Source organism: Stegostoma tigrinum, chromosome 2 (assembly GCF_030684315.1).
Source record: "Stegostoma tigrinum isolate sSteTig4 chromosome 2, sSteTig4.hap1, whole genome shotgun sequence".
NCBI classification, from domain to species: domain Eukaryota; kingdom Metazoa; phylum Chordata; class Chondrichthyes; order Orectolobiformes; family Stegostomatidae; genus Stegostoma; species Stegostoma tigrinum.
The window spans coordinates 89,406,967-89,432,362 of NC_081355.1; the positions used below are offsets into that span (position 1 = coordinate 89,406,967).

A 25,396-nucleotide genomic window follows, 5' to 3' on the forward strand; every position below is an offset into this window, starting at 1 on the left:
TGTAGTCAAGTAAAGTTGTCATTGGATTGCCAGACCATAGGGCGGCTGTCCTCAGAGGGTGATGACTGGTAGTGATTTAACTTAAGGATCAGCACACCTCAAGTGAGGGGAGAGGCTGAGAAAGCAAGTCCTTCATGGTAACTTCAGCCAGTGCAGGAATTGAACTCACTCATTGGTCTGCTTTGCAAGTCGATAATCCAGTCAATGGAGCTGACTGACCACCTACCAGTAGATTACTTTAAACCTATGTTGTCTGTTTACTAACCATCTTGCAACAGATAGCGGTTTCTGCTTGTTTGCTCATGAAATTATTGAGACTTTGACTCAGTCAAGTCCCTTCCTAAGCTTCTGTGTTCTTAAAAAACGTTCTCTCCACGTTAATACAATTCCTAATTCCTGGTGCTATTCTTGTAAGATTCCTCTTAATTTGCTCCAAGGCTTTGACTTTCTTAATAAGATGTAGGATCCATAATTGGATGCCATATTTCAACTGAGACTGAACCAGTATTTTTGTACATAATTAGTATAATTTTGTTAGTTTTTTCACTCCGTGCTTCCATTAATAAAGTACAAAATCTAATATGTTTTTATTACCCTTCTCCACCTGTCTTGTCACATTCAGAGATTTGTGTAAACATTCAGACCTGTGTGCCTGTGTTCCTGCTTCCCAATCGTCCCCACAAAAATACCCTTTTAAAATTGTACTGTTTAGATGCTGTTACTTTTCTTCATTCTTCCTGCCTACATTATCCCTTCATACTTAGAATCATAGAATCATACGGTTCAGAAGTTATGCTTCGTCCCATCAAGTCTGTACTACCAAAAGTACAGTAAATCTAAACTAGTTTCACCTTCCAGCAGTAGGCCTAAATGTTTTGACATTTCAAGTGCTCATCCAGGTACCTTTTTAAAAGATTGAGTTACCCATTTAAAGTACCCTTCCAGGCACTGCGTTCCAGACACCCCCATCACCCATTGTCAAATCTCCTCTAAACCTCCTGTCTTTCACCTTAAAATTATGCCCCCTTCCATTGACCCTTCAGCTAAGGAGAACAGCTGCTCTGTATTCATGCTGTCGATGCCCCTCTTAATTTTATGCACCTCTATAATGTTCCCCTGAACCTTCTCCTCTTCAAAGAACAGCCTGAGCTGATCTAACTTCTCTTCATGACCAAAGTGTCCCATCCCAAGCGTCATCCTTGTGAATCACCTCTGGACCCCCTCCATCTGTCTTGGTGCTATACTTTATCTACCATTTGTCTGCCAATTTAAACAATCTGTACCCCCTGAACTCTTATTTACTATTTCCTTATTCAAAGGGCAACATACTGCAGATGCTGGAAACCTCTGTTCATACTTGAAATACTCAGCTGATCAGGCAGTGACAAGAAAGAAAACCATCAATGTTTCTGAATAAAAACCAAAAGAACTGCAGATGCTGTAGATCAGAAACAAAAACAGAAGTTGCTGAGAAAGCTCAGCAGGTCTGGCAGCATCTGTGAAGAGAAATCAGAGATAACAGTTTGGGTCCTGTGATTTCTTTTCACAGATGCTGCCATACCTGCTGAGCTTTTCCAGCAACTTCTGTTTTTGTGATTAATGTTTCTGGCCTGATGACCTTTCAGCATATGAACATTACTGAAGCATAACTGAAATGTTATGTTTATTTTCCCCGTAGCTGCTTCTTGACTCGGAGTGTTTCCTGCATTTCCTTTACTGATTATTTAATACATATTCAAATTCCATGTCATCTCTAGTCTTTAACATTATGCTTTGTATAACCAAGACATTGTGTGTCCAAATCCACATATCTGAAAGGGCAAAGACTTCAAAACTGACCCCAGGGGAACCAAGGCATAAGACCATAAGACATAGGAGTGGAAGTAAGGCCATTCGGCCCATCGTGTCCACTCCGCCATTTAATCATGGCTGATGGGCGTTTCAACTTCAGTTTCTTGCACTCTCCTCATAGCCCTTGATTCTTTGTGACATCAAGAATTTATCAATCTCTGCCTTGAAGACATTTCATGTCCCAGCCTGCACTGCGCTCCGTGGCAATGAATTCCACAGGCCCACCACTCTCTGACTGAAGAATTGTCTCCTCATTTAAGTTTTAAATTTACCTCCTCTAATTCTAAGGCAGTGCCCACAGGCCCTAGTCTCCCCGACTAACAGAAACAACTTCCCAGCGTCCATCCTTTCTAAGCCGTACATTATCTTGTAAGTTTCTATTAGATCTCCCCTCAACCTTCTAAACTCTAATGAATACAATCCCAGGATCCTCAGCCGTTTGTCGAATGTTAAACCTATCATTCCAGAGATCATCCATGTGAATCTCTGCTGGACACGTTCCAGCGTCCATATGAGCTTCCTGAGGTGTGGGGCTCAAAATTGGACAGAGTATTCTAAATGGGGCCAACTAGAGCTTTATAAAGTCTCAGAAGCACATCACTGCTTTTATATTCCAATCCTCTTGAGATAAACGACAACATTACATTTGCTTTCTTAATCACGGACTCTACCTGCAAGTTAACCTTTAGAGAATCCTGGACCAACACTCCCAGATCCCTTCGTACTTCTGCTTTACGAATTTTCTCACTGTTTAGAAAGTAGTCCATGCCTGTATTCTTTCTTCCAAAGTGCAAAATCTCGCATTTGCTCACGTTGAATTTCATCAGCCATTTCCTGGACCACTCTCCTAAACTGTCTAAATCTTTCTGCAGCCTCCCCACCTCCTCAGTACTACCTGCCTGTCCACCTATCTTCGTATCATCGGCAAACTTCACCAGAATGCCCCCAGTCCCATCATCCAGATCATTAATATTTAAAGTGAACAGCTGCGGCCCCAATACTGAACCCTGCGGGACACTACTTGTCACTGGTTGCCATTCTGAAAAAGAACCTTTTACCCCAACTCTCTGCCTTCTGTCGGGCAGCCAATCCTCAATCCAAGCCAGTAGCTCACCTCGAACACCGTGGGCTCTCTCCTTACTCAGCAGCCTCCCGTGAGGCACCTTATCAAAGGCCTTTTGGAAGTCTAGATAGATAACATGCACTGGGTTTCCCTGGTCTAACATACTTGTTACCTCTTCAAAGAATTCTAACAGGTTTGTCAGGCACAACCTCCCCTTACTAAATCCATGCTGATTGTTCTAACCCGACCCTGCACTTCCAAGAATTTAGAAATCTCATCCTTAACAATGGATTCTACAATTTTACCAATTACCGAGGTTAGGGTAATCGGCCTATAATTTTCCATCTTTTGTCTTGATCCTTTCCTAAACAAGGGGGTTACAACAGCAATTTTCCAATCATCTGGGACTTTCTCAGACTCGAGTGACTTTTGAAAGATCACAACCAAAGCCTCCGCTATTTCCTCAGCCGGCTCCCTCAGAACTTTCGGATGTAACCCATCGGGGCCAGGAGTTTTAGACCTTTTAGCTTTTCTAGCACTTTCTCTTTTGTAATGCCTACCATACTCAACTCTGCCCCCAGACTCTCCTTAATTTTTGGGATACTACTCATGTCTTCCATTGTGAAGACTGACGCAAAGCACTTACTAAGTTCTTCAGCTATTTCCTTATCTCCCATCACTAGCCTTCCAGCATCAGTTTGGAGCGGCCAGTGTCTACTTTTGCCTCTTATTTGTTTCTTATGTATTGAAAGAAGCTTTTACTATCATTTCTAATATTACTAGCTAGCTTATCTTCATATTTGATCCTCTCCTTCCTTATTTCTGTCTTTGTTATCCTCTGTTTGTTTTTGTAGCCTTCCCAATCTTCTGATTTCCCAGTGCTCTTGGCCACTTTATAGCCTGTCTCTTTTTCTTTGATACATTTCCTGACTTCCTTTGTCAGCCATGGCAAGACATGTCTCCAGTCTGAAAACAACTGATCTGAATACAATTCCTATACCTATCCAAACTAATGCTTGGTGTTATTTTTGTTAACATGACTATATTAATAGAAAATAATGCGCACCTTATGTTTTCATGTGCCACAATGTCATGCGTACCATATATAGCATTCTCGACCTCTTGGGCAATAAGACAGGACAAGTGACTGAAGTGCTAGTAGGGGAGCACTTTAGGTCAAGTGATTATAGTTCTACTTGTTTTAATATAGTTATGGAAAAGGATAAGCCTTCCATAAAAATTAAAGTTTTTAATTAGAGTGAGGCAAATTATAATGGTATGAGACAAGAACGTTCAAAGATTGATTGGAGTAAACTGTTTGGAGATAAAGGGATGTCTGATAAGTGGGAGGCTTTCAAAAGTGTGATAACGAGAGCTCAGAGTCATTATGTTACTGTTAGAGTGAAAGGTAAAGATGGTCGGATTAGAGAACAATGGATGAATAAAGATATAAAGGTTCTAGTCAAGAATAAAAAAGAATCATAGATATAGACAACTGGATTCAAACGAATCTGTTGTTCAGAATAAAGAGTGCAAGGGCATTCTTATGAGGAATTTCAGGAAGGCAAAGAGGGGTATGAGACTGCGATGACAAATAAGGTTAAGGCTAATCCAGAGAGATTCCACAAATACATGAAGAACAATGGAGCAACTAATGAGACAGTAGGAACTCTTAAAGATCAAAGAGGTCATCTTTGTGTTGAATCTCAGGTGATGGAAGAGATATTAAATGAATATATTGTGCCACTTCTTACGGTGGAGAAAAAAATGGAGGCTAGAGAACATGAGGAAATAAATATTGATGTTTTGAAAACACTTCACATTACAGAAGTGGAAGTGCTTCAAGCCTTAGAAAGTATAAAGGTGGAAAAATCTCCATGCCCTGATCTAGTGTATCTAGGATGTTGCCGAAAGTTAGGGAGGAAATTGTAGGGCCCCTTGCAGAAATATTTATCATCTATAACTACAAGTGAGGTGCTGGATGGCTGGAGAGTGGCTAATGCCATACCTTTGCTTGAGAAGGGAACTAAGGAGAGGCCTGGCCACGAAAGACCAGTGAGTCTGACTTCAGTGGTGGGAAAGTTGTTGGATGTGATTCTGTTAAATAGGATTTATATGCATTTGAAAAAGGATGGAATGATCAGGGATAGTCAGCATAGTTTTGTGTGAGGGAAGTCGTGTTTCTCAAACTTAATTCAGTTTTTGAAGAAGTAACCAGAAAGATTCATGCGGGCAGAGTCGTAGACATTGTGTACTTGGACAATAGTAACACCTTTGACAAGGTTCTTCACAGTAGGTTAATTAGTAAAGTTAGATCACGTGGGATTCAAGGTGAGTTTGCCATTTGGATACAAAATTAGCTTAATGGCCGGACACAGAAAGTGATGGAGGAGTGTTGTATTTTGGACTGGATGCCTGTTACCAGCGGTGTTTGACAGGGATGGATACTGGGTCCAGTTTTGTTTGTCATTTATATAAATGATTTAGATGAGAATATAGAAAGCATGTTAATTTGTGGGTGACACCAAAATTGGTGGTATAGTAGACAGTAAAGAAGGTTATCTAAGTTTAGAAAGAGATCTTGATCAATTGGGCTGCAGAGTGGCAAATGGAGTTTAATTTGGATAAGTGCATGGTGTTAAATTTTGATGAAACAAAGAAGGGCAGGACTTATACAGTTAAAAGTAGGGCCTTTGTGGTGTTGTAGAACAGAGAGACTTAGGGGTTCAGGTACAAAGTTCTTTGAGGTTTGCGTCACATGTAGACAGGGTGATTAAGAAGCCATTTACTTTGGTTGCCTTGATTGCTCGGTCCTTTGAGTATAGGACTTGGGATGTCATGTTGAACTTATACTGGAGTTTGGTGAGGCCTCTTCTGGACTACTGTGTCCAGTTCACATTTCCTTGTTATGGGACGGATGTTATTAAAGCTGGAGAGGGTTCAGAAGAGATTTACCAGGATGTTGCCAGGAATGGAACATTTGAGTTATAAGGAGACACTAGATGGCCGGGACTGTTTTCACTGGAGCATAGGAGGTTAAGAGGTGAACTTTTAGAGGTTTATTAAATAAGAAGGGGTATAGATAAGGTGAATGGCAGCTGTCTTTTCGCTACGTATCAAGACTGGGATGTATATTTTTAAGGTGAGAGGAGAAAGAGTTTAGAAAAGGTCCCCCAGCACCTCTCCTGTGGCCAGAGAGGAATTGGAGATTATCGCCATTTGCCCTGCTATTTCCTCCCTTGTCTAACTCAACAAGCTGGGATACATTTCATCCAGCCCTGGAGATTTATCTACTTATAAACCTGCTAGGCCACTCAGAACCTCCTCTCTTTGTCTATTTTAATTTATTTAATCATGTCACAGTCCTTCTCCCTGATTTCTACACCCACATTGTTGCCCTCACTTGTGAACACTGTACCAATGCATTCATTTACAACCCTACCTCTATCCTCTGGCTCTGTGCACAGATTCCCACTGTGCTCCTGAAGAGGCTCTCCATCTGTCCCTCATTATACTTTCATCCTTAATGTACCTGTAAAACAAATGAAGAATTTCATCTGTTTTACTGTTATTTTGTCTCCCCTTCGTGCTCCCCTAACCTTCTTTTGATGTTCCCTTTTGTACATTCCAAACTCTTCGAGGCCTCCAGCTGTTTTGAGCCCTTGGTATCTGCCTGAAGCCTCCTTTTTCACTTTTTTTTAAAACAGTGATTCATGTGTGGAATGAATTTCCAGAGCAAGTGGTGGATGCCTGTACAGTTACACTGTTCAAAAGACATTTGGATAAGTGCTTGAATAACAAGTGTTCGAGGGGTATAGGCCAATCACAGGCAGATGGAACTAGTTTAGTTTGGGATTATGGTTGGTATAGACTGGTTGGACCAAGGGGTCTTGTTTCGATTGTACGATTCTAGGACCGTAAACCTGAAAATCTTACAACCTTAATTTCAGCGTGTGAAAAACTGACTTTGTATTCATTTATTGGAGAGCCACATATCTTAAAACAGCTAATTTTGCAGTTTAAAGGAAATTAATCTTCAAAACAGAAATTACCTTTGGAATATTCTAATCTGCGCTGTTTGATTTGTGTGCATTATTGCTAGTAATCTGCATGATATAGTCTAGTTAATTTTATAAATTGCAACTGCCACTTTGAAGTGATTTAAATGTATTCGTATTGCAGCATCACTCGAGGGCAAGCAGATGTTTCAGATTATGTTAGTTCACATTGGTTTTAGTGTAGTACTTGCAAAGCATTTAAATGTAAGTTTAATGTACACTTTTATACAAAATTGGAAGAAGATAACTAAGTTGGTCTTTTTGATAGGAAAATATCTATTTAAACTAGCAACTTTTCATTTTTGCACATCTTCAAGTTTTGCTTCCTGTACAGTTGTATATTGATAATGTCACTGTGATCAAATTACTCGTGGGACATCAGTTCAAATAGCATCACAAAAGTTGATGGTATTTAAATTTAAATAGCTGGATGGTGACCATGAAACTACCGGATTGTTATAACAACCCACCTGCTTCATAATATCCTTTGGGAAAACAAATCAGTTGTCATTGCTCAGTCAGGCTGCTGGCCCACAACATTGAGACTCTTAACTGCCCTCTGAACTCAGCTAACAAGTACTCCATAATGTTAAAACACCACAGAAAAGTTGAAGAAGCTGCATTTTACCTAAATTCATCAACCTAGGAAGCCCATAATTACAAGCATAACAGTATTCTTGGCAAACCCATGCAATAGGATGAAGTGTGATCTGTGAAGACTTCATTTTCTAAAGTATGAGATAACAAGGTGTAGAACTGGATGAACACAGCAGGCCAAGCAACATCAGAGAAGCAGGAAGGCTGATGTTTCAGGCCTAGACCCTTCATCAGAAAATTTTCAAGTCTGCTGCAAGTGAAAGACCCTGCCGTTGCTACTGTGCATAAACTGCCCTCAGCAGTTCTTCTGTGGAACCTAAAAGCAAATATAAAGAATATGAATGAAAAGTAAGGAAGTGCTGTGTGCATCCAGCTCTACACCTTGTTAACTCATTTTCTAAAGTATTGTTTTTAAGATCACTCTTTTCTGATTTAAGTATTATGAACTTAATCTGAATTCCCTTTCTCTAAAACATCTAATTTGACAGTTCATAGGTGCATAAGTAAATTAATGAGATTTTCTTTTTAACTAATCCTACATGAAATGTATACTAGAAGACAGTCATATATTTTCTTCATTTATTTTCAGGGACAGGCAAACAACAACTTTCACGAACAATGCAGACCATCCTCTTGCATTGAATCTTGCTTTATGTCAGGTCATGGTGTCATTCACCAGTGCTTTAACTGTCCATCTGGATACTGACTGGTTAGAGCAAATTCGAAAATTTGTCACAGAGAGCTTGTCAGATGGCAGGAAGTTGACCTCTCAGCAACTGAATGGGATGCTGATGTTAGTGTGGAGACTTGTACTTGTACAGTGCAACAGAGGTGAGATAAAATAGTGAACAAGATGGCAGTTATAAAGTTAATGAAGTTGGAAAATTCTTGTGTGGTAAGATAATGCTTGTGAATCAGGTACGTGTGACACTATGTCATGGATACACCTTCTGTAAAATAAATTTTGTTTCTGAAAATGTTTCAAAGTTTTGTTTACTTTTATTGTGGTATTAAGAATACTAACATTGTCAATTTGTTGCAAGTTTGATACTTGAAATTATAGGACAATAAATAAATTGAGATTTTTCTGCATGAATTTATTAGGAACATTTTAAAATAAGAAATAGTAACAAAGGAGAAATGTGGTATTATCCAATTTTTATACTTCTTGGATGTACATTGAGAACCCTTGGTTTGCCTTGTCTCTGACTAGCCTGTCCTATATGCAAACCTAGATTTTTGACAGGATAAGCAGCTTTGCGTTAGAGCTTCATGCAGTTCTCACATCCATATAGTTACACATTCAATTCAGAAGTCCACTGGATCATTGAGGCTGAATGGTATTTTTCCTTTGGCTCCATGGCTCAGTATCACCAAGACCAGTTTATGGGCTCATTTTCAACTTCTCAGAAATAAGTGAACATAGTACTTGTTCAATTTTGACTTTGAAGAACTTCCTTTTTTTCATTCATATTCTTTATATTTGCTTTTAGGTTCCACAGAAGAACTGCTGAGGGCAGTTTATGCACAGTACCAGCAGCAGGGTCTTTCACTTGCAGTTCGCACAATGCTGCTTAATTTCTTTAGTGGCCTTTATTTGAGGGAGAAAACATCCAATCTTCAGTTTGCTAGGTAATGTGTTTTCATCAAGAAGGAAGTTTACACCTCGAAATTCTTCCAATTTGTAACTTGATTTCTCTGAACAGACATATTATAGCCAACACAGAGCTCTTGCTTCTAGCTTTGCAGTATCACTGGCATGGGAATGTAATTGCAGCATGTAAATTTATTTTGGTGTTTTTAGGACATAACAATTTGTAATTTTAAATGTGAAAATAAGAATAAAATGCATGACTTTATAATGAGACTGCTATTACATTCTGGTTCAGTTATTCCCCACTTTAACCATATGTTGCTTCAAGGCATGTAGGCATACAAAATCATGTAGTGGTGGCAAATACTTTTTATTTGTGGGTTCTGCAACAAATTAAAATTCCACCAAATAATTCACCCACATTTCAGTCAGCATGTGGAACGCTAATGAGAATTTCATTGCTGGAAATTTCACCTCTTGCCAATTACATCGTATGGTTCTGAGAAATCACTTTACACCTTCATAAAAATCCTGTTTGCACTTTTTTCTCAGTAACTTAAAATTTCTACATCATAATATGTGCTTCAACAAAATAAATTCAATACATTGCGTAAATTGTGATAATATGTAAAATGTATTTATTCAATTGTCTTTAATGTCTTATCAAAATTTTTACTTGAATTCTTAACTTCTTCCTAATGCATGCACTTGATTCTGCCATTTTTGCCCAGAGCTGAATACCAGCTGTGCAGTTGAGCATGTGCAATTTTAGCTTTTGCCATTCATCTCTTGCAGTAGCTTTTCAAATGATTTGAAGAAAAGGTAGATAAATTAAAAAGCTTCACTTTGAAATTTAACTGTTTTTAAATTGTGCCTTCTGGATTGGAACAGTGAAGAGGTAAAGACAACACGCTGAATAAAACTTTGATAAAACTCAGTTTATTTTTTGTCCTTTTCCCTTTCAAAAAGAATGCAAATGGTCTCTATTTTCTGTTATCAGACATTTATTAACGTTAAGAAATGAGAAAATGATGCATTGAAAGCCAAACACTAGGCAGCCGTATTTACCTAAAACTTGCCTGATTCAAAAATTATCTACCATTTATCTATTATTTCTCAACCTAAATAGATTTTGTTCAAGACCTGTGTATATGTTCTACTCACTTACCAGTGGAATTATGAATAGAGTTGTTTTCAGGGAAATTAGTTTGGTGAAATTGAGCTTTGTGCCAGTTAGTGAGTGTTGATTCATGGCATTGTAGAACACTTTCAGTGCATAACAAATGAATAGAAGTAGGCTGGCAGAGTGGTAATTGACTAGGTTAGTTTGCCCTTGCATTTCGTTAAATTATTCATGGCTATGATTGAATATCTTGGCTTAACTGCAGCTGGTTGTTTTCATCTGGTATTGTTGCCAGAATCCATCATTGTGTTCAGCTTTTGAACTTCCCATTTTACTGAGCTGTTTCTTAAAATCACTTGATGAGACCTCCATTGTGGACAGTAGCACCTATGATAACAAGGAATTCAGGAAGAAGTACTATTAGCATTTTGTACTTCAGGCTAAATGCCGTTATTGACACTTCAGCCTTTTTTTTTGCACTTATCTGCTAAGTTATACCATGGTTGAGCCTCCTCCGTTAATTACCTGACGATTGTAGTCACTTTTGGTAATAGATAAAGTGACGTAGGTTTGCTTTAATTGTATAATTGCTTAGTTACTTTGATATTTATTCAACAGGTAGCATTATGTTGTAGCGTCAGTAACATTAAATGTAAATATAACTTTATCGGCTCAAGTTAGATGATATGTGTAATTGTTTCATTTTTAGAATCTAGAGCTCTGCATGTACTCTGTTTTGGCTTGTGCTTAGATATTTTCTGGAAAACCAATAATCATTAATGCATACATGCTCTCTAAGAGCCCAGGCTCCACTTGCACTGTTTGTATTCTGTTTGTTTATACAAGTTAGTTGGAATGGCAGAATAACACTGGAATTTTTTAAAAAATCGAACTACAACAAACTTCTTATTAACCGGCACCTATGGGACCAGAAGTGTGCTGGTTGATCACATATTCTGCATTATCAAAACCTGTGCATAACTGCAGTAAAAACTGACCAAGCGAATCTTTGAGACATCAGTGTCCCTCAAAAAAAATCAATGTAAAATCATCAACACAGTACTTAAATTCACTGAGTAATAGAAACGTAATGCAGGGGCTTTACATGTCACTATTATACTTTATTTATGGCAGCAGCAAGAGAAGTTGGAGAAATGTTGGCTTACCTTCAATCCAGATCAATCAGAACTGCTCCAATTTACTGTTTAAAAGGAAACAGCAGGTCTGTAGCAGAGATAATGGGAACTGCAGATGCTGGAGAATTCCAAGATAATAAAATGTGAGGCTGGATGAACACAAAGGGTCTAGGCCCGAAACGTCAGCTTTTGTGCTCCTGAGATGCTGCTTGGCCTGCTGTGTTCATCCAGCCTCACATTTTATTAAGCAGGTCTGTAGCACTGAGTCCAACAATCTGAAATTCAGAAACTCTTCCGTTACAGTGGATTTATTCACTGCTGATCGCTAGGTGCGGCACCAGCAGCTGATAGGAAAGGAGTGGTGGCTGTCCTCAAAAAGCGAGCAGGTCAGTGCAAGCCAGCAACATCGTATAAAAAGATTACGATCAACAAGAAATGGCCACGCTACCCTAAACAGTTTGTGACACATCATCCTGCAAGTACAAGTACCAAAATGACCTTTGTCTGCTGCACTTCGCTCTGAAGATCCAGAAAACAATTGTGGTAAAGAAGAGGCACACTCTGGCTACCAAGAGGATGTAAATTTGTAAAAAGGTGGACAACGGCTTATGATTAAAATAAAGAAAGATTTTGAATAAATAAAGAGTACTCAGACATCATGGTAGATTGCGGTATTTGAGGCATACAGTTTTTGCCAGTTTATTGAGAGTGCCAGTTGACAAGGTGCTAGTTAAAACAAAGTTTGCTGTATATCCTTTATTTTGTAATCCTATGAGTAGAATTGCATACTTTAATGACAGAGTTTAATGAATTTTCCATTTCAAGTAAAAAGTGGCTGGTCTGAAAGCTGCCTTAATGTTGAATGCTAGTATTTTGGATGGAAATTTTGCAATGCCTAATGTTTTGTACTCTGTGTTGGCTAGTGCTTAGATATTTTCTGGAAAACCCATAATCATTAATGCATTTATTAGCCACAAAATGTTTTGGGCAGGTTGTTAACCACACCCATAACTGAGGTTCATTCATGGATGGTTTGTTTCCTGTTGATTACTGATGTGCTTCTTCTCTTGGACAGAAGCAAGGTGCTGTCACGTTGGTTAGCTGGGCTGCCATTACAGTTGGCTCAACTTGGTTCAAGGAATCCACTTCTGTCAGCACAACTGATTGATGTGGTACATGCAGCAGCTGCCCGTTCAAACAAAGAGCTTCTTCAGAGCCTTCAGAGTAATGTCTACAGGTTATATGGTAAGACTGCTTTTAGACACTTAATTTATTTATTAGTTCATAAAGATGATTGGACCAGTTGGGCCAACTCCATCTTTTGGCAAGATCATGGCTAATCTAATTGCAATGTTAATTCTACTTTTCTGCTTGCCCCTGAGAAACCTGGACCCACTTGCTGATTAAAAACCTGTCTAACTCAGGCTTGAATGTATTCAATGACCAACCTCTCTTGCTATCTGTGAAAGAGAATTCCAAAGATTAATGACAGTGAAAGCAGCGGTTCCTTCTCATCTCTGTCTAAAATTGCCAAGTCTGCCTTTAGTTCTAGATGTTCTCATTAGAGATCTTCTTCCAGCGCCTCCGCTGTCAAGGCTGCTCAGAACCCTGTATGATTTGGTAAGATCACCACTCATTCTTCTAATTCCCAGTGAGTGTAGTCCAAACCTGCCAAACCTTGTTATGAGCCAGACCAAACCCCCTCAAAATACATCAAAGCAATAGTCTAGACCCTAACTTTTATCTTATTTAAAGACAAGTGTAAGGAAATGCATTCTAGATGTGATTTGATTGGTCAAACTACTAGGCTTTAAGCAAAACACACTTTATTCTTAAAAAGAACTCAAAAGACCTGGGGGTGCTGTAAATCAGGAACAAAAACAGAGTTGCTGGAAAAGCTCAGCAGGCCTGGCAACATCTGTGAAGGAAGAAAAAAGTTAACATTTCAGGTCCGGTGACCTTTCCACTTATGCTTCTTTGTTTAATTTGAAAAAAACCCAAACTATGTACCCTGTTTTCAATGGAGCAGAAATCTCGGCACCAGGTTTACAAACACCCCTCCTACATCTTCCCCCCCCCCCCAAGAAAAACAGGATTGACGAATCCCTCTTAAAGGCACATTTTCTCAGTGACTCCTCTGTGAACAGCTTCCAATGTACACCTGTCCTTTGTTGAGTAAGGAGTCCAAAATTGTGCACAGTGTTCTAGATGCAGTCTCACCAATATCTTGTGCAGTGCAGCAAAAAATTCCTTACTTTTTGGACTGTATCCCCTTACAATGAAGACCAGTGTTCTATTTATCTTGCTGATTACTTGCTGTTCCTGCCTGCCCATCTTTTGTTTTGCCTGCAAGTGACTCAATACTCTCAGCAGTGTGATTGACTCTTAACTACCTCTGAATTGGCCTAGAGAGTCACTTAATTATAACAATCACTAGCAAGTCTTAAAAAAGAAATTAAACTGGAAGGACTACTTGGCACCCACCTGTTAACCCTGGAAAGTGCACCTTGCTAATTTCTGCGGGTTAGTCCCAAAATGAGGAGAGCTTTTTACTTTTTATTTTGCTCACTCACTGGTTGTGTATGGAGCCAGTGCTCATCCCTAATTGCCATTGAAAAGGTGTTGGTGAACTGCTGCCTTGAATTGCTGCAGTCTGTTTGGCGCAGGTAAACCCACAATACTGTTAAGGGCAGGATTCCAGGATTTTGATGCAGCAAATCCAACTGGAGGAACAGCGATTATATATGTCTCCCAAGTCTGGACAATGAATGACTTGGAGGGGGCCTTGCCAGTGGTGATGGTCACTAGTATGTGCTGCTGTTGTTCTTGATGATGATGGTTGTGGATTTGAACAGTGCTGCCTAAGTAGCCTTAGTGAATTTCAACGGTGCATCTTTTGTTTGTAAATGTGGTACCAATCAAATGAACTACTTCATCCTGGATGGTGTCAAGCTTCTTGTCTCTCAGACTAGTTAAGCAACGACCTCGAAGACCTATGACAGAGGCATTATCATCGCCATCTCTGGATATGTCTTTTCCCACTGGCAGGACATACCCAGCAGAGGTGGTGACACAGTAGCATACAGTCAGGAGAGCGTTTCCTGGGAATCCTTAACATCTCTGGACACAATGAAGTCTCATGGCAATATGTCAAACACTGTCAAAGAAACCTCTTGCTGATTACTGCATACTGTCCTTCCTTAACTGATGAATCACTGCCCCATGTTGAATATCGTTTGGCAGGTGGAAAGGGCGCAGAATGTATTCTGGGTGGGGGATTTCAATGCCCATCACCAAGAGCTGCTCGGTAGCAATGTTACTGATTGAGCTGATAAAGTCTTAAAGGATGTTGCTGCCAGACTATGTCTGTAGCACGTGGTGAAGGGACCAACAAGAAGGAATAATCTAGCTGACCTCATCTTCACCAGCCTTTCTGTTGCAGATGCATTGCCCATCATGGTATCAGTAGAGTGACCATTGCACAGTCGTTCTGGAAATGAAAGCCTGCCCTTCAAATTGAGGATACATAGCATCATGTTGATGATCAAATAACTCACTGGAGAGGAGCAGGTGGCTCAACGAATATCCCATCCCCTAGTGCATCATTGATAAGGTTAAGGCTGAAGCATTCAGAGCAAACTTCAGTCAGAATCACTAAGTGAATGATCCTTCTAACTACCTCCAGAGGTCCCCAGGATCACAGTTGTCAATTTTCAGCCAGTTCATTCCACATGATGTCAATAAAGGGTTGGAGAGCTTGGATACTGCAAATGTTACAGGCCCTGATAGCATTCCAGTTATATTAGAACTTGCAACACCCCTGGCAAAGCTGCTTTAGTGCAGCCAAAACATTGACATGAAGTGGAAAATTGTCCAGCTATGTTCTGTTCAAGAAAAGCAGAACAAATCCAATTTGACCGATTATTGCCATATCCATCTATTATAGATCATGAGTAAAGCTGTCAATTGTCTTATCAAGCAGTTCACCTCCTTACTGATACCCACTTTGAGTTCTGCCAGGGCCACCTAGCTCTCATTACTGCCTTGGTTCAAACATGGGAAAAAGAGCTGAATTCCAGAGGTGAGGTGAAAGTGACAGCCCTCGATATCAAGGCTGCATTCGACCCAAGTGAAGCATCAAGGAGCCCAAGCAAAACTGGAATCAATGGGGAATCTTAACACGGCTTAGAGTCATACCTAGCCCTTAGGAAGCTGTTTATGGTTGGTAGAAGTGAGTCATCTAAACTCTAGGACATCTCTGCAGGGGTTCCTCAGGACAGTGTCCTTGGCCCAAACATCTTCAGCTGCTTTATCTATGACCTTCCTTTTGTAATAAGGTCAGAAGTGGGGATGTTTGCAGATTGCACAATGTAGAACTTCTCAGATAGTGACGTGGTTCATGTCCAAATGTGGCAAGACCTTGAAATATCCCAGGCTTGACTTGAAAAGTGGGAAGTAACATGGCAATGACCATTTCCAACAAGAGGGAAACTAATCATTGTCTCTTGACATTCAGTGGCATTGCCATCACTGAATTCCCCATGCCAACATCCTCGGGTTACTGTTGACCAAAAGCATAACTGGTCTAACCATATAAATACAGTTGTACAAGAGCAGGGCAGAGGCTTGGAATCCTGTGGTAAGCAACTTGTCTTGTGACAATTGCTGGGATGGATGTTCTTCCATTGTTTCCTTCTGGCTTTCCTGCTTTCGATAGCTGGTACCACAGTGGTAATATCACTGAACCTGTGATCTGTAGGCTCGTGCTAATAGCCTGGGGACACCAGTTCAAATTCCACCATGGCAGCTGGTAGAATTTGAATTTAGTTGAGATTTCTGGAATGTAGAATGAGTCTCCATAAGGATGCCATGAAATTATCATTCATTATTGTAAAAACTCACCTGGTTCATTAATGTCCTTCTCTTGGGGAAGGCCATCTGTCATACTTAGCCGGGTTAGCTTACCTATGATATAAGATCCACGGTAATTTGGTTGACTCTTAACTAACCCCTTAAAAGCCAAGCAGTTTAACAACAATTAGGGATGGGCAGCAAATACTGACCTTGACAATGACATCCACATTTCATTTTTTAAAAATCCTCTCACATAGTTGTACCTTCTTGTACTTTACCACAGACCAAGTCTGCAATATCTAGCCTGAGGGCTTCAAAGTGTCAGTGTAACCTCTGGGCATTCAAGTATCTGAAGCTCATCCTTTAGCTAATTGATGCAGAACTGAAGACCCTCAAGCTGCACATGCTTAATGCAGATGTGATTATTGTGTATCACACTGGCATCCATGAGCTCCCACATGCTACAGCTGCAACACATTATCTACCTCTTTGAATTTGATTTTAGTCTCAAGTTTAGAAATATAATTCCATTGTTGTCTGCAGTAGTTCAAATAGTTGAGCTAGAAATTTAATGGAGGTTTTATTTCTGGGTACCGGTTTAAATTACTGCCCATGCCTGAATTCATATTCTGATTCAGTATTCAGTCACAATTACAGCATCGGGTGACTGTCTGTATGGTGTTAGCACATTCTCCCTGTGTCTGCGTGGGTTTCTTCCGGGTGTTCAGGTTTCCTCCTGCAGCCCAAAGATGTGCAGGTTAGGAGGATTGGACATGGGAAATGCAGGTTTACAGGGACAGTGTTGGGTGGGTGGGGGGTTAATGTGAGAGGTTGAGTCTGGGTGGGATGCTTTTCAGAGAGTCGGTGTGGACTTGTTGGGCCAAGTGGCCAGTTTCCACACTGTAGGGATAATCAGTGTTCTAAGGATTCTAAATGCACCTGCATGATTAAAGCCTTAAACATTAGCAGCTTCTGGAGGCTGGATATCACAAAAAGCAGCATCTCCTGTACCCTTTGCACCCAGTTTCTGAATTAGCACTTATACCTTGTTGCAGTCAGACTAAAAATGAAACAATGGTCATACTTTCAGAAAAAACCTTCTCATAAATTGGTGTCTTAGGTTTGTGCATTGATGTTAATTCACTGTCAAAAGCAGTATTGTTTTATCTCAATTTTCAACTTTAACGTTTTTATAAACTTAAGTCATTTCCTTATTTAATCTTGTTGGATGCTGAGGAAAATGTTGCTTTCTAAAAATTCTTCTATGGAATGTGGGCATTGCTGACAAGGCTGAAATACATTGCTCATCTCTGATTGCTCTTGAATTGAAAGACTCTTGGCTTCTGCAGAGGGCAGTTTAGAGCCGAAAACATTGCTGTGGATCTGGAGTCACTTGTATGTTAGACCAGACCAGGATGGCTGATTTCCTTCCTTAAAGGACAAGAGTGAACCAAATGGATTTTAACAACAATTGACAGTTATATGGTCACCCTTCAGTGAATTTTTGATTCCAGAACTTCCTTTATCAAATTCAAGTTTCACCAACTGTTATGATGGGATATAAACCCAAATCCCTCAAATTTGGAGTACTGGATTACTAGTCCAGTGACGTTACATCAATGCCACTACTGGTGTATTACGGTAGAATCAAATAAGAATTATGAGTGTGAATGGCAGGATCAATAGCCTTGTTAACATTTTAAAATGTTCTGTGTCTTTGAAGACACTACATTGTTTTGACTAGTCAGAAAGTTCTTTGTTCACTGATTACATTCAGCCCATGAAAGTACTAATTTGTTCTCATGAGATTGAACATGCTGCAAATCCAGGTTATTGACTTGGATGAAAAGACAAAGATCAGTGTATCTAAGTTTGCTGCTGATATAGAGCTAGGTGGACAGGTAAGCTGTGAGAAAGATGCAAATTGGTTGAAAAGGGATACAATGTGGTTTAAATGAGTGGGCAACAAAATAGCAGGAGAAATATAAATGTAGGAAAGTGTGAAGTTATTCACTTTGGTTGTAAGATTAGCAAAGCAAAACAGTTTTTACTCTGGAGTGAAATTTGTAATTGTTCATGTTCAAAGGGATTTGTGTGCACTTGTACAGGTAAAAGCAGCAAATCATCATGCTGGTCCAGCAAATATCATGTTGGTCTTTGCTTCAGTTCATGATGAAATCTTGCTAAATTGTGCCGGGCTTTGGTGAGACCTCAGCTGGAGTACCGTGTACACTTTTGGTGTCTACACCTGCAAAAGGACTGTCCATTTCTTAGTTAGTGTAATCAGTATTTAGACAATTTAATTTAGTGATTGGTGGATTATAATAAGTCTCACTGTCAAAAAATACTTGTGATTAGATCCAGGCAATGTTTTCAGTACAAGCAGGTTCTGATACTAAAGTAACAGTAAACCCTATTCTGGGTTAGAAATAAAATCAGGCCATAAGTTAGAATTATTTGTATTCACAGACATCCTGAAGTGAACATTTAGAAGCGTCACTTGATTTTTTTGCTGATCTTTTCTTTTTTAAATGCATTCCAATGCTCAGCATGGAGAAGTAATTAGAACTTAATTGGACCCATGGTCTAAGATTCCACTTTGGCGTTTGTGGAACAGAACTGCCATGGTGGAGCTCATTCTTCATGTGCGAAATGAGATCATGGATTACTTACTGATGCAATTGTACTTTTTTACTTAGATCCACAAGATGGCACTCTGGTCTTACTTCCGTCTGAAGCACAACGTTCTTTGGTGCAGCTTGTATATTTCTTACCATTTATTTCGTCTGAGTTATTGTCTTGCCTAAGTCGTTGTTGCACTATGGGAAGATTGACCTCCAAATTAGCCATTAGTCTTATTCGTATACTACATACAAGGTAAGATTGCAAACTGTTCAGTAGTTATAATTTTTAAAATTTCATTCATTGAGTAAATGTCAAGGCCCTAAAAACCAAATAATGCTCCTGTCTAAATGATAGTCAGTTCTCGTTGTCTCATTAAATATTGGTGTTTAATTTTTGAGTTTCCAGAAGTAGTCCGACTTAGTTCTTGCAACAAGGAAATGGAGAAACCAAATTATTAACTAATTTCCCAGATAATTCTTTCGCAGGCCTGGAAGATATGTTTCTGGAACAATGCAATGACCGTAATGTCACTAGATATTATGTATTGAGATAAAAGAACAGTAAAAGTAAAACAAGGTAGCTAACTGGAAAGTTGAATTTAAACAAACCTGTCCAGATAATTAGAAATGGTAGATAGGATAATACACAACAATTGGAGGCTTTTTCAAATATGAGATCGTTATCGTACAGTTTTGACATTCACATGAAAAGTCAAGGTGAAACTGGAAGAGAGAAATTAATCTGATACCGAACAAAGAGGCTGTATCTAATAATACAAAAGTAAGCCAGTAGAACAGAATCAAAAAATATTTTAAAAGAAAGGAGTGAAGAAACACAAGAAAATAATTTAAAAGTAAGTAACTTCAGATCTGATGACCGTACGTGGAGTTGTATGACTGATTAAAGATGCAAAAGGACATCTCATGAATATACAGAGCAAGCTTTTACAGAAGTGTTTGGTAGAACTGAAAATAGTATATAAAATTTATTGGAGGACTTAGTGGAAAATCTTTTCCAAAATGCTGAAAGAATTAATTAATTAAATAGCATAGGTTCTCACCACAAGCATTCATCAATTAAATGGTTGGCAGTGTGCACAGTTGTTCAGAGGGGACAAACCATATAACTGAAGATCTTCTCCATTAGTATCAGTAGTGGGGTAAGCCTTTCAAGTCTTCCATGGCAAATAAGATTAATAATCATTTAGAAAGGCTTAGGTTTTTTTAAGCATGCATGATGTGGGAGACGGTGGACCCAGTTGTGGTTCCTAGTGATCACATCTTTAAGAAGTGTTTGTTGTATGAGAAACTCTGGCTCGGAGTTGATGATCTGGAGTCTGAGCTTCAAACATTGTGACACACCAAGGAGGGGGAGCGTTACCTGGACGCTGTTTCAGGAGGCAGTCACACCCCTTAGGTTAATAACCTTGAATTTGCTCAGTGGTCAGGAACGAGAGACTATGCCTTTGAATGAACAGGGCAGGTAGAAGAATCCAGGAGGTAGTACTGAAGGAATCTCTGCTCTTGATTTTGTCTAATAGGTTTGAGATTCTTGCTCCCTGTGTGAATGAGAGCAGGGACTATGGAGAGGATGAGCAAACTGCCCATAGTATACGGAGCCTTTCAAGAATGGACATAAGAGAAATGCAGTTATAATCAGGGATAGTATAGTCAAGGGAAAAGACACTGTTTGACGTGGCCAGGATTGAAAGGCCCAGAGATAATGGGAACTGCAGATGCTGGAGATTCCAAGATAATAAAATGTGAGGCTGGATGAACACAGCAGGCCAAGCAGCATCTCAGGAGCACTGTGCTCCTGAGATGCTGCTTGGCCTGCTGTGTTCATCCAGCCTCACATTTTATTATCTTGAAAGGCCCAGAGGTTGTTTTCCCAGCCTGCTGCCTGGGTTCAGGGTACCTTATAAGGGCTGTACAGGAACTTGGAGTGGAATGGAAAAGGTCCAGTTGTTGAGGTCTATGTAGGTACCGCTGATATAAGTAGAAAACGAAAAAGTGTTCTGTAGAAGGAATATGAACAGCTAGGGGATAAATTAAACACCAGAACCAAAAAAGGTAATGATCTCTTGATTATTACCTGAGCCACAAGCTCATTGACACATAGTCAACAAAATTAAAGATGTAAATGCATGGCTCAAAGATTGGTGTGGGAGAAATGGGGTTGAGTTCATGGGACATTGACATCAGTACTGGGAAAGGAGGGAGCTGGTCTGATAGGACAGGTTCCACCAGAATCATGCTGGGAGCAAAGTTCTGGTGAATTGTAGATAGGGCTTTAAACTGAGCAGTGGGGGAGGGAAGCGAGCCCAGTTACGTGGAAAGTTATGGAGAAAGGTGAAACCGGGAGGGCTCAGGAGAGATTATTAATATTTCCAGAACAGCTTATAGAGCAGAACACATAAAAAGGGCCAGGTGTTTTAACTATTCATGGCAGATAAGGGCACAGCTATGAGAAGGGTATGCGCTTAAATGTATATTGTATGCAAAACAAAGTAAATTAACTTGTTTTGCAGAATGAAATTGGAGGGTATGATGTGATCGCAGAGATGTGACTGCAAAGTGATCAGGGCTGACAATTAAATATCAAAGGATACACATCCTAATGAAAGGATAGGCAGATTAACAGCGGTTGGGGGGGGTTGCCTTGTTAGTAAGAAATTAAATTGATAATAAGAAGTGATTTATAGGGTCGGTTGAGCAACTGCAAAGGAGAAAAAAGACCCTGATGGGAACTGTATATAGGTAACCTAGCAGTAGTTAGAATGTGATTTAGAAAATAAATTAGAAGGTAGAAAATGCATGTGAGAAAGGCACTACTACAGTAATTACGGGAGACTTTATATGCAGGTAGAATGGGAAAATCAGATCGATAGCAGATCACAAGAAATGGAATTTGTAGAATGTCCAAGAGATGATGTTTTGGAGTAGTTTGCGACAGAGCCAACTAGGGAACAAGCAATTCTGGATTTGGTGATGTGTAATGATGCAGACCTGACTAGGGAGCTGAAGGTGAAGGAACCCCCAAGTGGCATCAGCATATGATAGCATTCATGCTGCAGTTTGACAGAAAGAGGGGCTGGAATAAAGGTAACAAAGACATGAGAGAGGAGCTGGCCAGAGTTGATTAGAAAAGGAAGATGGTGAAGCAGCAATGGCTGGTGTTTCAGGGGTAATTCAAGAGGCACAGCAGAAATCCATCCCAAGGAAGAAGAAATGTACTTGGGGGAGATTGAAGCAACCATGGCTGACATGGGAAGTCGGGCACAGCAAAAAGCAAAAGAAAATGCATACAAGGTGTTGAAAATTAGTGGGAAGCCAGAGGATTGAGAAACCTGTAAAGGCCAGCGCAGCACAGCCAAAAATGCGACAGGTGGGGAAAAGATGAAATATGAGGGTGAGCTAGCTCATAATATGAAAGAAGATTGCGAGAGTTTTTTAAGATGCATAAAAGGTAAGAGGGAGGCAAAAGGGACATTGGAAAAGTAGTTATGGGGAACTAAGAAATGGCAGAGGAACTGAATATGTACTTTTCATCAGTCTTCTTGGTGTGAGACACAAGTAGCATTCCAGAACTTCAAGAAAATCAAGGGGCAGAGGCGAGTGTAGCAGCCATCACCGAAGAAGATGCCAAGAAAGCTGAGATGTCTGAAGGCGAATGATTCATCTGGACCAAATGGACTACACTCCATGTTCTGAAGGAGGTAGCTGAGGAAATTGAAGAGGCATTGGCCGTGTATCACTGGAGTCAGGGAGGATCCCAGTATGCAAAATGGCTAATGTAGCATCCCTGTTTAACAAAGGATGGAGGTAGAATATGGGAGATTATGGGCTGGTTAGGGTGACCTTGACTGTTAGTAAGATTTTAGAGTCAATTGTTAAGGATGAGATTGTGGCATACGTGGAAATGCATGGTAAAAAAGGTTTGAGTCAGCACGGCTTTGTTAAAGAGTGGTCATGTCTGCCAAATCTGTTAGAATTTTTTGAGGAGATAACAAGCAAGTTAGACAAAGGAGATCTGGTGGGTGTAATCTATTTGGATTTCCAGAAGACCTTTTGACAAGGTGTCACACAAGAGACTGCTAAATAAGATGAGTCCATGGTGTTAGGGGTGAGTTACTGTTATGGATAGAGGATAAAAGAAGACAGAGAGTCGGGGGTAAAGCAGTCTTTTTGAAGATGGCAACTGGAGACTAGTGGAATTCCACAGGATCAATGTTGGGACCACAACTATTTACGTTAAACATTAATGATCTGGACAAAGGAACCAAGGGCATTGTTGCTAAGTTCGCAGATAACACAAAGCTAAGTGGAGGGACAGGTAGTATTGTGGAAGCAAGAAGAACTTGCACAGGCTAGGAGATTGAGCAAAGAAGTGGCAGATGGAATACAATGTGGGTAAATGTGAGATTATGCACTTTGGTAGGTAGAATAGAGACATAGACTATTTTCTAAACAGAATGGCTTTGGAAATCTGAACCACGAAGGGACTCGGGTCTGCAGGATTCTTTTAAGGTTAACATACGGATTTTGTCGACAGTTAGGAAGGCAAATGGAATGTTAACATTCATTTTGAGAGGCCTAGAATATAAGGTCAGAGATGTAGTACTGAGATTGTAAAAGGCTCTGCTCAGATTGCATTTGGAATATTGTGAGCAGCTTTGGGCCATGTACCTAAGGAAAGATATGCTGGTATTGGAGGGGTTCCAGTAGAAGCTTACAAGAATAATCCTGGGATGTGCCATTTTAGGAGCAGTTGAGGACAGTTTCTGTACTTGAGGAGTTCAGAAAGATGAGGGATGATCCAATTGAAACTTCACTCTATCCACGTTCTATATGTGGAGAAAATGTTTTCACATATGAGAGAGGAATTTCTTCAGCCAGAGGGTGGTGAATCTGTGGAACTCATTGTCATAGAAGGTAGCAAGAAGCAAGTCACTGAGTGTATTTAAGGCTGAGATAAGTAAGCTGTTGATTATTAAGGAGATCAAAGGTTACATACAAGGAGAAGGTAAGAGAATACTGTGGAGAGATGTATCATCCATTGATTGGCAGAGAAGACTCTGGGCGGAAAGGCCAAACTCTACTCCTAAATCTTATGTTCTTCTGGAGTCTGCTTTTGGGAGTGGGTGGTTGTGAAAGGAAAATGGGATGGTGTTTGTGAGGAGGGGAAGGGAGGGTCTGAAGGGATAAGCGAATGTTGGGGCAGCACGTGTGTGTCTGTGTGGGTGTTTTTGTTTGTTTGTTTTGGTTCGTGTGTAAGAGTGAAATGGAGAGAGTGAGTGGGTGATGTAATAACTCTACAGAGATTGGTATCCCATTACCAAGTCACCATTTATTACACAGGGAAAGTCCTTGACTTTGTCAGAGTCAGCACCTAGAATGTCAGAATCTTTGACACGCCTCTTCTTATTTGTCAGCCAGGATTCCCTGATTGGGGGTGTTAATCTGGTCCAGTCAGGGAACTCATTTTCCAAGAGATCCAGCTGGCTGAACTCGTTAGAATTACTACAGGTGGGTCTGAGAAGTATGAACTTCGAGGGAGGTGTGTAGAGATGATGAAGAGGTTTGTAGAAGAGGGATTCTGTGTAGTGAAGTTGGAGGGTGACAGTGTGATAAAGGGAGATGATGTGTGGAGGAAGGTTTAGTGAGGGAGTGTGCATGTGTGTTGAGGGTGTTTATGTGAATTTATATTTTTTGTTATTTGTTCATGGGATGTGGGAATCACTGGCTTGTCCAACCCAGTAGTCTTCAGTAGGTTGTGGTGAGCTGTCATTTTATACCACTCCAATCCATACAACATCGATACACCATCATGCTATTAAGAAGAGAGTTCGGGGAATTTCTCCCAAGAAAAATGAAAGAATGATTAGTATGGTTTAAGTCCGGATGCTATATGGCTTTATGGGGCACTTACACTTGGTATTGTTGCTCTGCATCTGTTGCTTTTGTCCTTCTAGGTGATGGAGGTGACAAGTTAATATTCCTTCTAAATTGTTTGGCTGTGCAGCTGTTGTGAAACTTATTGCTGTGAGTGCTGGTTTGTTGGCTTCAGCTTTGACTCAGTTATGATAATGCTGTTGAATGTTAAGGGGTGGTTGGTGAACTCCTGTTTGTTGAAGATGGCCATTGCCTGGCACGAGTGTTGCAAATGTTACTTGCCATAATCATCCCAAGCTTGGATGCTGTTCAGGTCTGCATATGAGCTAGAATTGCTTCAGTATTTTAAGAATCATGAATAATGCTGAACATTGTGCAATCATCAGCAAACATTCCAAATTCTGACTTTTGATGTAGAACAGATCATTAAGCAGCTGAAGATGTTTGGGCCTACGGCACTACCCTGAAGAACTCCTGAAATGATGCCCTGTAACTGAGATAACTGGCCTCTGACAAACCCAGCTGTCTTCCTTTTTTCTAGGTATAGACTGAGAGTTTGTTCCCGATTCCTATTGCCTTGAGTGTTTTTCAGGGTTCCTTG

The 25,396-nt window shown here is 40.0% G+C and overlaps 1 protein-coding gene across 4 annotated transcripts in view; it reads left to right on the top strand.

Moving 5' to 3' along the window:
- tex10 (testis expressed 10) overlaps nucleotides 1-25,396 on the top strand; it is a 94,029-nt gene that overhangs the window by 25,540 nt on the left and 43,093 nt on the right. For 3 of the 4 annotated variants that reach the window (XM_059655385.1, XM_059655402.1, XM_059655389.1), the window contains exons 6-9: nucleotides 8,159-8,400; nucleotides 9,063-9,201; nucleotides 12,498-12,667; nucleotides 18,976-19,153. In XM_059655385.1, the coding sequence (XP_059511368.1) occupies nucleotides 8,159-8,400; nucleotides 9,063-9,201; nucleotides 12,498-12,667; nucleotides 18,976-19,153 (729 nt within the window). The remainder of the gene's footprint in view (nucleotides 1-8,158; nucleotides 8,401-9,062; nucleotides 9,202-12,497; nucleotides 12,668-18,975; nucleotides 19,154-25,396) is intronic. The other variant, XM_059655397.1, reaches the window with a different exon arrangement.